The 14,468-nt window shown below is 39.8% G+C and overlaps 2 protein-coding genes across 2 annotated transcripts in view; one reads left to right on the plus strand and one right to left on the minus strand.

Annotated features, from left to right (window-relative positions):
* tex10 (testis expressed 10) overlaps nt 1–10,096 on the plus strand; it is a 12,411-nt gene extending 2,315 nt beyond the window's left edge. Inside the window, exons 7-16 of the mRNA XM_037676299.1 lie at nt 74–186; nt 1,320–1,567; nt 2,415–2,550; nt 5,224–5,393; nt 7,003–7,180; nt 7,843–8,059; nt 9,073–9,153; nt 9,251–9,435; nt 9,523–9,733; nt 9,822–10,096. Of these exons, the coding sequence (XP_037532227.1) occupies nt 74–186; nt 1,320–1,567; nt 2,415–2,550; nt 5,224–5,393; nt 7,003–7,180; nt 7,843–8,059; nt 9,073–9,153; nt 9,251–9,435; nt 9,523–9,733; nt 9,822–9,944 (1,662 nt within the window). The 3' untranslated portion in view covers nt 9,945–10,096. The remainder of the gene's footprint in view (nt 1–73; nt 187–1,319; nt 1,568–2,414; nt 2,551–5,223; nt 5,394–7,002; nt 7,181–7,842; nt 8,060–9,072; nt 9,154–9,250; nt 9,436–9,522; nt 9,734–9,821) is intronic.
* Nucleotides 10,097–10,786: 690 nt separating this feature from the next.
* Nucleotides 10,787–14,468, minus strand: part of invs (inversin) — a 27,190-nt gene continuing 23,508 nt past the window's right edge. The window contains exons 17-18 of the mRNA XM_037676301.1: nt 10,979–11,050; nt 10,787–10,902 (exon numbers count right to left, since the gene is read on the minus strand). Of these exons, the coding sequence (XP_037532229.1) occupies nt 10,787–10,902; nt 10,979–11,050 (188 nt within the window). The remainder of the gene's footprint in view (nt 10,903–10,978; nt 11,051–14,468) is intronic.

Consider the following 14,468-nt stretch of genomic DNA (forward strand, 5'->3'; position numbering starts at 1 on the left):
CATACACACACACACACATGTATGTACACATACATAATATTTAAAAATGACATTCAGCCTTATTTTTGTTTAGGATGCATGGTTACGTAAGGAATATGTGGGAGATTTTAAGCAACACTTCATAAAAAATTTTCCCTACGCTACGCGGGACACACCAAAACATAAGAAGAAAGTTGATCTCAAAAGGTAAGAATATCAGTGTTGGCAAATGGTTTTCCTTCACTGTTTTTCTTCATTTTTTTTACTATAGGTGAATGTTTAATCTTGTTATAACAATGTCACATGTCTGCAACTTGTTTCTCTTCTAAATCTAAAGCACTTATGTGCACCTTTCCAATTACACATTCAAAAATCTTGAGCCTCATGTTTAACCTCAGCCTGGTCAAAATTTCTGTAACTGAATCGCTCTTTTCTTTTTTTTACCTGATTTCCAAAAGGAATTTATTTAACAATAACATTTACTTTAAATTTTAGGGAGATTATTACTTTTATTTTCAGATTTAAAGAAACAACAGAAATGAAAGGAAATTAGATTTTTTTAAAAATTTTATTTTAGTTTTTGGTCATTACTTAGAAACACGCTTCACTGCAACTTCCACGCCTTTTAGGATTATAATGGTTATCTTTTGATAACCACTTTATGTTCTGATCACTCAGCAAAGAAGTTTGCATCTTTACATAATTTTTTATTGTCAAAGAGTTTTAAAAATAACATTTTGGACAGAAATTAATTTAATTTAAAATTTTAAGGCTGATATCCTGATGCATGCTCAATAATCCAGGCAGAAAAATCTAAATAAGCTAAATCTGGTCGTCCAGAGGACCGGATTTAGCTTTTTTAGATTTAAGGCTGATAATAAAATTTTTTGCAGACCTTTCCAGTTCAGATTTCTTAATTTATTGCATATCATTTTTATTTTATTTTGTAAAATATTTTCATGCTTTTGTTAATATATAGCCCACAAATTCATTAGAATGGCTAAAACAATAAGGTCATCTAAAGGATCATTTGTATTTAAAATAAGAGCAGCTACTTAACATGACACAAATATAAAGTTTAAACTTTGTAAGTTTCATTCAGATTAGTTGCACCAGAAATCACTAACACTAGCTTTCTGTGCTCATAAACAGTTGGATTGACTAGTGAAACTGGATATCTGCTTTATTACTTTTCAGGAATAATAAAGTTGCATCTACCCACCCCTGTTCATGCATTTTTTAAATTGTTTTCACTGTAAAATAATCTGTATAATTGTGTTTAAATAAGATAAATTTCAAGGAGAAGTTCTTTGCTGATGTCTGACCTTTTCTCTCCTCAGGAGTAAACAGACTGCAGCTGTTCCTGCTCTGACCATAGAGCCTCTGGCTTTAAACATCACACTTTGTCAGGTCATGGTGTCCCTCGTTCAGAAGCAGGGTCCCAGTCGAGAGGCAGATGGAGACTGGCTGTTGCCTTTAAGGAGTTTTGTCCGGGACACTCTGGGGAGCGGCGTGAAGCTGAGCTATAAGCAGCTGCACATGCTGCTGGGCGCCGTGTGGAAGATGGTGCTCACACAGAGGAGCAGAAGTAAGCGTGATGCACATGATTTCATGAACACAGAAGCCCCTGAGTGGTAGATGTTTCTGTTTCAAGATTGTCTCAACTTTGTCTAAAACACAGTTTTGAACTTCTACAAAATTCAGTTCAACTTTTATTTAGACGGGTTAATCCCATTGAGCCTCGAGGACCCATTTACAAGAGAGACCTGATTTCAACAAAGAATGATGACAACAATAGACAGTTATAAAAGAGGCGTACAGATTACACACGAATATGAAATAGGTTAGCAAAAATACACAAACTCCTGATGTTCATTAGTGTCTGTTTGGAAAAACGTCACCTGTTTTTCCACAGACACTCCTCTCAGATGGGGCTGGGAGGACTTTTGTTATAAACAAAACTATCAAAAAACAACAAATATGTTATGTTTATCATCACAGTGATCAAATGAGACTTTAAGTCTGCATACTTACAAATTTCCTCTAAAGCAGAAGTTGGAAGAAAAAAAAAGTTTCACTCCCTTCCTATTGGTCAGCTCAAATTGAGCTGATGACTCATCACACTTTTCTGTCTCTGCTTGGATATAAAATGGGATAAGAGCATTCAATTAGAAAATGTGTAATGTGCAAGTACATATAAACTGTTCACTGGAAAATTGAAAATAAAAATGTAAACTAAAAAAAATTAACATTTCTTTTTCTTTATCAGTGTTTGGCCACATACTAGTGTAAAGGTGGCAAGGGCTAAGAAAGATCTTATAAAACATTTAAAAGTAGAAGCTAACTGCAGCTGTCAGTGCTATTTTTTTTTCCCGTTCAACATTAATTCATACAGGTTAATCCCATTATATCCCATTATATCTGTGTTTGTGCAGCAGTGACAGAGGAGCTGTTGGCAGCGGTGTACGTCTACTACAAACAGAGAAACCTGCCACTGCAGACAAGATCGCTGCTACTTTCTTTCTACAGCAAGCTCTACCTGCAGGAGCAGGGACATGCACACATTGCCAGGTAACCTTGGGTTTTGTTTTTACCTTCTTGAATCATTTTGTTGATAGTAGCCACAGCAGAAAACTGAAACGGAAGAGCTTTTAAGAAAAGGGAGTTTTTCATTACTAATAATTCATAATAATAATTTAATTTCTGTCATTTGTCTTGTTACTTCTGCAGCTTTAGAGGAACCCATGCAAAAAAATACATCCAGACATGTGAACGGAAATGTTTACAAAGACCTTTGTTAGCAGCACATTATATGATATAAAGAAAATTAGCAGAAAATGGAGAAGAAAAATTCCTCTTGCACAAGAATTTTGGCTAAAAAAAAACAAAAATGTGAGCGTGCCCATCCCTCTTTGAAGCTCTGTAGCTCAGACATACATCACAACAGAAACCACCAAGTTTTAACTGTTCACAGGAGGTGGGACGTTTGCATGTGACTACGCTGGCATTTTTAGTGCGATTGCAGTAAAATGTTACAATTTTAGAAAACTACCACAAAATGTTCAACTGTTTGTGATATGCCTCACAATGTTTGAGCCGTCTACATTTTGAAAATGTTTGTGAACAAATTGTTTTTGCTCCCACAGACTTTACACTTTTTATACAGTCTAAATATTCAAGCACAAACATTTGTGTGTTTAATTCAGTGTCTCTCTCACAGTTACAGGGTTTTTCTTTCAAGTGACCCCAGAGTTCAGACCACACACCCAAGGTCTCATTGACTTTCGTTGTATTTGAGCTCAGAATTTTCTCTTCAAAACTGGAAGTGAAGCGTCTTGTAAAATTGTTGTATGTCTTACATAAAACACGGCCATTAAAAATTTGCATGTGTGACGACCAACAAAAACAGCAAAAATCATTGTTAGTTTAAAAGCAGCTTTACTTTAATCACATGAACTTTTGCTCTCTATCATTAGTAAAATTATACTTTTTAACAGACTGATTTTCAACCATGGCAAAGTCAAAGAGAGCCAGGCTTCCTGTTAAAATCAAAAAACAAATTTTTCTTATTTTTGAGTCGACTTTAAGTTGCCAGGCTCATCCCTCTGTTCAAGGATGAACATCTGTGGATTCTGTTGTTGCAGAAATCCTCACCTCAGACTTTGCTTTAAAACTACCTTGAAAATATTTGAGCTGCCTAGTAACAGTCTGCCTTGTTCTGTTTACATTTTGTGCAAAGGCAAAAAGACTTTGAAAGACACCTTCATGGCTACGATTACCCTGGTAAAGTTAGATTTCCAAAGCATCATTCATAAAGACCACAAAGCAAAGTCAGAATTATAAAATTTGATGTAGCTTCCCAAACCTCTGATTTTTTTCTGTTTCTTGTGGTCATGGTTAGGCCTGTCACGATAAACAATAAATCAATTAATTGCATGATAAATTAAAATGAGATAGATAATTTTTATTATCAGCTTTATTGCTTATTCGTGTCTCTCTCTTTCTATTGAAGACACTGGATGACAAAAGGCTCAACTCCAGTGCTCTTCACTGACCCCTCCCTTTCTCATTTCCTTAGCGTAAGTGGGGAGTGAACTATCGTGTTAGGTAGCCAGCCAAGGCGCATCGTCTTGTACTAGGGGCTCCGATGTCCGTAATTTTGGGAAATCGGCCGATACTTGCATGAGAAACCGATTTAACAGATTTTTTTTAGTTTTAACAACAATTGTCTGAACTTCATTTATATTTCAGAGCACTACCTCATGGCCAGTTTAAACAAGGTTGTATTGTTTCTAGGATATTGTTCAAGGATATGTTTTTCAACAAAATAATATTGGAAAATTGAAGGTGCATTGTGACCTTATAACACCTGACAGTGTCGCTTATAAAACAAAATCAGTATCGGCCAAAATCGGAATTGGCAGGTCAGGCTTTTTAGAAATCGTGATCGGCCAGAAAACTGCAATCGGTGCACCCCCATCTTGTACCTCTGCAGCATTAGAGCCCTGTGAGAAGTTACAAGCTAAAGAAATGCTATTTGATATTGGGGAGAAAAAACCAAAATGCAATTGGTTTCAAAGTCGAACAGCAGCAGCAGCAGTGTGGGAGCACTTCGGATTCGAACCAAATGACTGAGGCGAACTGCTGAACCTTTGCGAGCCGGTATGTCATAAAACAGTAGCAACTAAGAGCAGCAATACAACAAACTTGCACCTGCACCTAAAGCACCAGCATCCAAAGTTAGTTTGCAGTTTTTGTTTATAAAACTGGCAGTTTTGCCTGTTTTGTCTATATAAAACTAATGATTATAATTTTTTGAAGGGCAATTTAGTTTACAGACTTCATGATTCGTACTGCTTTGGTTGAATGTAGCTTTTATTTCCATTTAGTTTTTTTGTTTTATTTAGTTTTTATTCAACTGCATTTTTTGTTAACAGAGACCGAGAGTCTATTTTTGTTTTTGATTTTGTTTATTTTACAGTTGCAGTGTTAAGTGTTCTTTTGAAATTAAAGTTTATTGATCTTTGAGAGGATGTACTTGCATTATTATGTCATTATCATTACATTAGTTTAAAACGGTCTCCAAACAATATTATCGTTTATCGCAATAATTTCTGAGACAATTAATCGCCCAGTAAAATTAGTTATCGTGACAGGCAAAAAAAAAAAAATCAACAATTTTCAGCCTGGATTTGTTTCTTTGTATTCACACTCACAATATTTTACCTCCTCTTGTGTCTGAAGGAGCAAGGTGCTGTGTCGGTGGTTGGCATCTCTTCCTGTACAGTTGTCCCAGCTGGGCCACCGTAACCCAACACTCTCTGCTCAGCTCATCGTTTCCATCCAGGCTGCAGCTTCTCGAGGCAACAAAGAGCTTCTCAACAGTCTGCAGACATATGGCTGCAGGCTCTACGGTAAGCATGCACTTGTTTGAAACATCTTTATTAAAACGGTGACCTACATGTCACTAACTTGCGCAATTCAGATAAATGATGCTGCCTTATGTTTTAAGCAAATCCTTAATAATATTTTACCTCTGGTCACATCACGGTAAGCTGCAACCCTGTCTGATGTTTTCAGTAGTGTACAAACTGTGATTATAATTCTGTTTCAGGATTTGGTAATAACGTTTGAGGTTTCTCAAACTTTTAACTTGATAAGTGAAATAAAGCAGGGATTCCCTCGATGCAGCTCTGTGTTTTAGTGTTTGTGCAGTAGTTATTTGTAAAATATCCTGCTCAGTTACTGCTTTAAATTCAGAAACACAATTTTCTGTTGATTTTGTCAACAGTAGGCTTTTCCTTAGATAGAGAGCACTTTACTAATTGGCTTTTATGTATGTGAATATTCCTGTAAAGTGCTCTGAGCCAACTTTGTTGTGATTTGGTGCTATATAAATAAACTTAATTGAATTGAATTATGTAAATGTTTTATTTTTATAATTTTCCAAACTAAATTGATGCATCTGTCTATATACTTTAGAAATTACAATTTTGTATGCATGCAGCCATGATAAATAATATGCAAGTTGTTCAACAAATAGGGATTCTTGACTAGTCCAAGATCCAAGTGAGTTTTTAAGAATTCCAGACGGGAAAAATTAATCACATTTACCCCAAATTTAGATGCTGCATTAAAAAAAAAACTGAACAGGTTGGCTCATTTGCAGGAGTCCTGACTTCCATGAACATTTGAGAGCAATGTGGAGACTTGCTTTTGTCCCCAACGCACTGCAACGTGTGTAAACCAAGCGGCGCATTAACACACAGGTTTTAAAGCACTTTGTCGAACACAATAGGTTGTGCTTGTTTTGCAGCCACAGGACAGGAAGTTAGCCGTCGCTGATTCTATCGTGAACTTTTTCGTACACTAAAGTTATTTTGAGTCAAATGTGAGGCCGTCTGGCAGGCAGCTGATGTTCGGTTAAAACTGGGTCATGAGCATGGAAGAATCTTTGCCTCTAAACCTCGACGAGCTGAAGATTCTCCACCATGTCGAACAGTCACACAGAACATGCTTCCTTCAAGTTATTGCTTCTAAAAGCAGTTCCTACAAGCTACTGAATCTTAGTTTACACCTTCACACACAGTGTCTGTACCTTTGCGTCAGTTTCCATATAAAAAAAACAATATATTATGTTTGCTTATGTCCCCTAGGAGGCAGTGTAGCTCTATGCCTGCCACTTTAGACCACTTGTAAAACTGAGCTCCAGCCTGTGTTTATGTGCATGGCTCAGAGGATCGTCAGATAGTTGAAGGGGCAAAGGGGGGGTGTCTGATAGAGGCTGCCGCAGAGCCAGCAATTCACCATCACAAGACTTCTTTTGTCTGAGGCCTTTTGACATCAGCATGTGCGTCAGAGACCGACGGAACACCACACACACACTATCTGCACCCTTACAGTTGTAGCTGCGCCTTTCTTTTTAATGGCACAAGCATAAACTGGTTATCCAAGAATCATTTTTCCTCATGTGAAAAACCCCAGCTGCCGTTGTGTGACCACAATGTGCGCTTGTGTTTGAAGATCCGCAGGAAGGCGTTGTGGTGCTGTTACCGGCAGAGTCCCAGCAACAAATGGTCCAGCTGCTTTACTTCTTTCCCAAAATGTCCCAGCCTCTGCTGGCCAACCTGAGCGGCTGCTGCACCGCTGGACGCATCTCCTCCGGCCTCGCTGCCTCTCTGATCCGTATCGTACACTTAAGGTGAACTTGTTAGCTTACCCTTTTGTCAATTAGACCCCTATATATAAAAAAAATAAAAGATGTTTCACAGAAGTTTAATCTCATCTTTTGCAATCGGGCACCATAAGATGGCAGTATTGTGCTTTCTTAAAATAATCATTGATGTTTTACCTAATTTCTAATCTGCTTGTTGGCTCAATTCAGATGCAAATTCATTGTTTATTTGCTATTTACCTTACTGATAACCACTGAAGCAGTTTTGTTCAACAGCTTACCTTCTTCTGAGGTGACCTTATTTTTAATGTACTGAGTTGCTACAAGTTGTGCATAATAGATTTGATACAAAGAGTTCTTTGGGAGGTTGGAATGCAGCATCGTCATCGTCATGGAGAGGACAGTCTGCATGTGCCTCCCAGGCCTCACAAAACACACTATTATTCACACACAGTTACTGCTTTTACAGATGCATCCCCTGAGGACAAGGAATCACTTTTATAACTGTATTTACGTGCATTTTTATTTTTAATATGCCCTTGTGAAACATGGCATCACAAATTCTCGGAAGTATAAAGAAGGAAGACCAATTTATATTGGAAGCTGTGCACACATTATTTGTAGTTTTCCAACGTTCTCAATACAAATGTTATTTGTTGTTTGACATGTTTGCTGCATGTGCTCTTCAGGTCCTCTCTGAGTGGCTGGTCTGTTGGGAACCAGGAAGCGTCTCTGCAGGACGTGGACTATCTCAGCTTCCTGTTCTCCACACTCATAGGCTTCTCGTTCGAAAACCTCTCCAGCCTGCAGGAAGATGAGAGCGCCATGCCGCCTTCTTCGCTTGCACCCATCTGCCTGTACCCCACCCCGCTGGAGCAGTTTACACACCATTGGGATGTTGTTGAGGTGCACTATTAGCAAAACTGCAGAAGTTTAACAGATTAATTTGAACCAGATGTAGGTGAAGGAAAAGCAGACATTGTTCTGAAGAGTGTGGAAAGTTGAAATTCTGGACACAACTATGGTCTTTCAGTGGCCCCCTCCCCACCCCCCGGTCTGTTTCTGTCCCTCACATAGAGCTTAGAGGGGGGACGTTTTATCATGGCACTCCTACTGAGAGGGGAACCTTTATCGTGTTGTGCAGGTTGGAGATGCGTGGTTATCGGGCATGGTGGATATGCACAAATGCTAATGAGAGCCCGTGGCATGATGGGAGAGTTGACATTTCTGCACAGAAATTACCGTTAACCTAACTATGCCCTGGGGCAAGTGTGTGTGAGCTGGGGGGGGCTTATAATCACTAATTCAGGCCCTCAATTAAAGCCTCAGATCCTGCTTCTCTCATCTCCCTGTCTGAGTCAATCACAGGCAAGTGGCGAGTAGGAGGAGGGAGGGGGTTGCATGGTGGCAACAGTGAAGAGGTGGGGGGGACATTAAGAAACGGACCATGTCAGCTCTGGTTCGGCTAATGAGACGGGATTGTTTTTAATGACGGAGAGAATGCCAACAGGGGCAGACTCGCATGCTTCAATTTGATAAAAGCTAATAAGAAATCTGATTTGGATTTCAAGTTAATGAAGAAAAGTGGAGTTTTATTTTTCACTTTTAAAAAGTTAGTGGCAAGGTGGCTTTTTATTTTATTCAAACCGAAAGGTTGGTTTGCTCTTTTAGTTACTGAAATGTCATTACTTGATCTTTTTTTTGTTGTTAAATACATGAAAGAATAATGATTTAAAGTAAAACAGTACAATTTCTATCAGTTTTGTCACATTGGAAGTACATAGCACATAAAGTAGTATGTATTTATGTGCTTTTTATGCTTATTTCCTGGTTTTACAAACTATTTTGAACAAACGGATTCATGGGGTCATAGTTCCAGAAAATTTCCAGAATTGTTAACACAAATGTCTGCGTTACAGGAAGTGTGTCACTGTCTGGAAACTATTGGATCAAAGACTCATTTCTTTGACGTCATACAAAATGGCATTTTCAAATACCTGGTAAGAGTATCATTTTACTGTCCCACTGTAGATTTTTCACTTTGCTCAGTTCCAGTGTTCATGTTTTATCCCTTGCGCTGTTTTTTGTCCGTCTTAGATCAGGCTGGACGTGGTTCCCGACAGCATGGCAGCCGGGCTGCTTAGAGCCGTCTCCAGATTACTGGATCTGTCCATCCTGCCCGTTGAGCCGGTGCTGCGCTTCTTGTCTCAGTGCTGCCTCAGCCTGATGGCGCTGCTCGTTACCCTGCAGCAGGAGGCGCCTGCTGAAACCGATCACAAAAGGTGCGTTTCGAATGATAAATCTAAACTCCACCATGTGATAAAGACCTCTTAACAGCAGTTCAAGACGTCTTGGTGTCACGTTTACAGGGAGGCGATTTGGAGTTCGTGCGTGACCGCGCTCAGCAGCATTCCTCGTTTGCTTCGTATTGTTTTGCAGTCGATGCATGTTAGAGGTCTTAATGAGGAGGAGCTGCCACAGCTCGGGCAGATCCTCTCAATGCTGCTGCAGCACACGCCGCTGCACAACCAGCTGCTGGCCAACACTGCTCTGCTGCAGGAGGTCATACAGAATCTCACGGTAAACGCATGTCCTAATGCTTCTGGAGGAGAAAATCTTTAAATGGAAGTTTGTTACCTGATTGTTATTCTGTGGATGTTTGTTTCAGAGGTATTCTCGGGGCACAACCAGGGAGCAGTGGCTGACAGACTTGCTGTACTGTTACAGCGTCACCGTGGCTCATGGCTCTTCTGCGCACCGTGGAAACCTGGGCCTTCGAAACATGTATTAACCAGCGCGCCCATCAGACAAGCACCGAGTGTGTTGCTTTTTCATCCTCATAAAAACACAAAACTCAGCAGCAACAAGTTCATACTTTGTTTCAAACGGACACAAATACTACCCTGTTCTCGTCAAAGGAACTCATTAACCTTTACCCTCTGTCCTAAACGTTCTTAACTGTATTACTTTGGTCTTTTTTGCTATCTTTTTTTTTTTTTTTTAGTGTTGTTGCTGAATATTGAGCCAGTGTTTACAAACGTACAAAGAAACTTTGAATAAACAAGAAAACATAAAACAAAAACAGAATAAAGAAAAGGTAAAATCAAAGTAAACTTGTTTTTTTTTTAATATGTAAAAAGCACGAAACATTAAAGTACATGTTTTATACATTTGTAAGATGACAAAAAATATTTTTTTGTGTAAACATAAGAAGTTCAGAAATTAGTTTCTCTTGAACAGATGATAACTTAAAAATCTGTGTGTGTGTGTGTGCACGTGCGCATGTGTGTCGGCGGCTGCAGGTGGGCTGTCTGTATGACTGGCTGTTGATAGACTGCCTCATTCTCCATAACATGAGGAAAGGTTATCTCGATGTGTGTGTGTGCACGACCGCAATGGAGAATGAAAGAAAAAAATGGTGTGTATGCGCTCCTTTTACAATGCATGAAAGGTTATCTTTTACACACACCATTTCTGCAGACTTAACCCCCACCCTGTGAGGTCATGGCTCTGATGTCGTATACGGCATAATTTTAGAAACTGGCACACGGAGCGAACATTGTGCACAGTATTTCTATAAGACGTGAGACTGCCAGCAAGCTGAGACAACACCAAAGAATAATACGAGTGTGTTCAATGTTTCCCGCGGCCTCTCGTACCCTGTCCTGCACTGTGCGGCCTCAGGTGGTAGGAGAACTGCTTGGCTTGGTTCAAGGCGTCAGTCAGGTGCACACAATCTAAACCGCTCACTGAAAAACAAAGAGCACAAAAACACTTTTGACCAACTGCCATTTTGTAACCAAGTGTCCTTTTGTATGTGCTTACACTGGCTCTGGGTGCAGAAAGGGATGTCCAGATGAGACTGGAATGAACGCCCTCGTCTCGCCACAGAGTTGCCTACAGGAAGATGCAGAAAAGTATTTGCATGACGTCTTAATTTATTTCCAGCTGCATAATGTGACCAGTTGCAGTCCAGTCAGCTGAGGCTGTGATGTCATTCCTGTACAAGTGGTCGACAAGCCCAGGTACAACACCTCTGTCTTTGTTGTCTTTAAACTCTTACTGTGACATCAAAGTTCATGCTGAATAATCCAGATAAATCCAACAAAGTTCAGTCACATCATCTGGACATTTTTTTTTTTTTTTTTTTTTTGGAGACGTTTCATCCAAAGTACTTCTATCAGTCTGAAGAGCCACAACAAACCTGAGTCCCACAAGTAGCAAACCCGCATAGTGGACCAACCAGTTTTCTGGTGATAAAGATGGTTTCTGGGACCTGCCCTCTCCTCTGTCGACCCCTCTGTGGCAGCCATAGCCAAAATGGTTCAAAACATCAAAGTTCATGCTCAATAATCCAGGTAAAAATCCAACAAAGTTGTCAGATCATCTGGACTGTTTCTTTTTTTTTAGACGTTTCGTCCTTCATCCAAAGGACTTCATCAGACCGAGGAGCCACAACAAACTCAGTCCCATGAGCAGCACACGCACAGTGGGCCAACTAGTTTGCTGGTGATTTTGAACCACTTTGGCTGCCTCAGAGGAGTTGATGGGGGAGAGGGTGGGCCCCAGAAACCATCTTATCACCATCAAACTGGTTGGCCCACTATGGGTGTGTGCTGCTTGTGGGCCTTCACGAGTGTGCTGTTTGTTGTGGCTCCTTGGACTGACGAAGTCCCTTGGATGAAGGACAAAACGTCTCAACAAAAATAAATAAACTGTCCAGATGACCTGACTGAACTTTGTTGGATCTTATTGTGACAGTTTGTAACTGGAGCCCTATAGCTCAGTGGTTAGAGCACTGGCCTTGTACATTAGGGGTCATGAGTTCAATCCTTGTTGGTCTATAAACAATGCATTTTCAATCACTTTCATTATTTTATTTCACTGAACACCCAGACAATTTGAACAAATGTCGGGAAGCAACTTTTCTTTATCCAATAGCATTAAAGCTTCACTTTGAAAGACTTGATGCTGTTTGTCAGAGTTTAATGTGTATATTTGTATTTAGAATGGTGCAAAACTCACTTTTATAGCTACAAAGATACATGTTTGCCAATTAGTTTAAATGTGTGTATCACTTAAACTATCACATAGTAAATAATGAACATGGATTAGACATTTGACAAAACCTTAGAAGATGATTTAACGGGCAAAACGGATGATAATTCAGCGAGCAGTGTGACGCGCACTGCGTTACCTTGTCTCATGTCTCTGCTTCATGGAAATAAAGGAGAACAGGGTGAGAAAATAAGTCTCGTGAACGAGTGTGAGGCACCGTGTGTGGATTTGTGTGTTCAGCAGATTGCCCTACGCAGTCGTCTGACATTCCCCCTGACAGCTCTGAACTTTTCACAGTGCCAGGACTGTCAGATACAGAGAAGGGGAGAAAGAGGGAGACGAGGTGAGGAGGAGGAGGGGAAAGCCTGGCGTCAGAAGGCACGGTTGGAGCGAGGACTCTCTCGGTCCGTCTGCGAGTAGAAGAGGGCACGTGTGTGCTTGTGTGCTTTGGCACAGCGAGGTTTCTGCCTGTCCTATCATCACCTGGTGATGTGCTATGAAGGTCGGACCTGTCGGAGGAGCGAAACCCTGGCAAGAGTTTCACGCAGGAAACCAGACTGATGATGAATAACAGTATCACATACATGTACGGTGCATTCTAAAGATTTTTCTTTCTATGTCCTCCCAAAAAAAATTAAAGCCTTATGAACAGCTGTAATAAATAGCAACTAAAAATAGGTAAATTCTGCTACATATTTTAACAACTCAGTGATCCCCTCACTCAGTTCATAACTCGTGTTGTACGCTTTAGCAAGGACGGACAGTATCGCCCTATATTTGCAGCAGCTGCAGCTAGCTGTAGCATTTCTATTGCAGCCAGGGAGACTTGCAGTAGGAGTAATATAAAATTTTGCTGGAATAACGGTGTGATATAAAACTTGACGTGGCATAAAAGTTTATAAAACGGCATTCATGACATCAGTCTGATTAGTCATGAAGTCATCAATCCAGAAATAAACAGCTTCTCAAAACCGGTCGTTCAAAGAGTCATCAGGTATGATATTAATCTTTCAAAAACCACTCATAGAAAGCCGATTCAAAAGATCTGAATCACCTCTTTTAAGATTTATACAATGATGTCACCACATAGAACACAATATATATATATTTAATTCTTTATATCAAACTTGGATAAAAAAGCTTTGGAAGAAGATTGGGGCCTTTGTAAATAGAATGTTAGATGGATTGCACTTGTAGTGCTTTTCTATCTTATCAAGATACTCAATGTGTTTTACAACACAATCTGTGCCCTCATATACCCATTCATACAATACTCTACTAGATATATACACATCCATACACCGATGGGACACACATCGGAGGAAATGAGGGGTTCGGTGTATTGCCCAGGAACACTTCGGCATGTGACTGCTGGTGGAATTGAACCCCCCAACTCTTACATTTATATACACTGCCTGGTCAAAAAAGTTGCCACCTGGATTTAACGAAGCAAATAGATACAAGCCTCCTATTGGATAATTACTGCATGGGTGATTATCTTTCAGCTGGCAACAAGTTATTTAACCCCAACTGGTGCAATGAGTTGCTTCTCATTTCTTAAACAACCATGTTGAAAGACACACGGCGTGGTCGAGGAAAAGATGTCAGTCTGTTTGAGAAGGGTCAAATCATTGGCATCAAGCAGAGAAAACATCTAAGGAGATTGCAGAAACTACTAAAATTGGGTTAAGAACTGTCCAATGCATTATTAAAAACTGGAAGGATAGTGGGGGCCCATCGTCTTCGAGGAAGAAATGTGGCTAGAAAAAATTGTGAATGATCGTGATCTGCAATCACTTAAACGTTTGGTGAAATCAAATGGAAGAAAAACAACAGTAGCACTCAGGGCTATGGTTAATAGTGAAAGTAAGAGCATTTCCACACACACAATGTGAAGGGAACTCAAGGGATTGGGACTGAACAGTTGTGTAGCCTTAAGAAAACCAGTAATCAGTGAGGCTAACTGGACCAAAAGGCTTCAATTTGCTAGGGAGCATAAAGATTGGACTCTGGAGCAATGGAAGAAGGTCATGTGGTCTGAGTCCAGAGTGACCCTGTTCCAGAGTGATGGGTGCATCAGGGTAAGAAGAGAGGCAGGTGAAGTGGTGCACACATCATGCCTAGTGCCTAGTCATCAATGCAAGATTGAAAAATTAATTAACAAGAAATTAATTAATTAGAAATTAACAAGAAAAATTAATGCAACACTAGATGGAAATAGATCTTGTGACATTGCAGAAGTTTATTGAAACAATGC

This window comes from Nematolebias whitei, chromosome 5, assembly GCF_014905685.2.
Source record: "Nematolebias whitei isolate Nwh7 chromosome 5, NemWhi1, whole genome shotgun sequence".
In the NCBI taxonomy this organism is placed as follows: domain Eukaryota; kingdom Metazoa; phylum Chordata; class Actinopteri; order Cyprinodontiformes; family Rivulidae; genus Nematolebias; species Nematolebias whitei.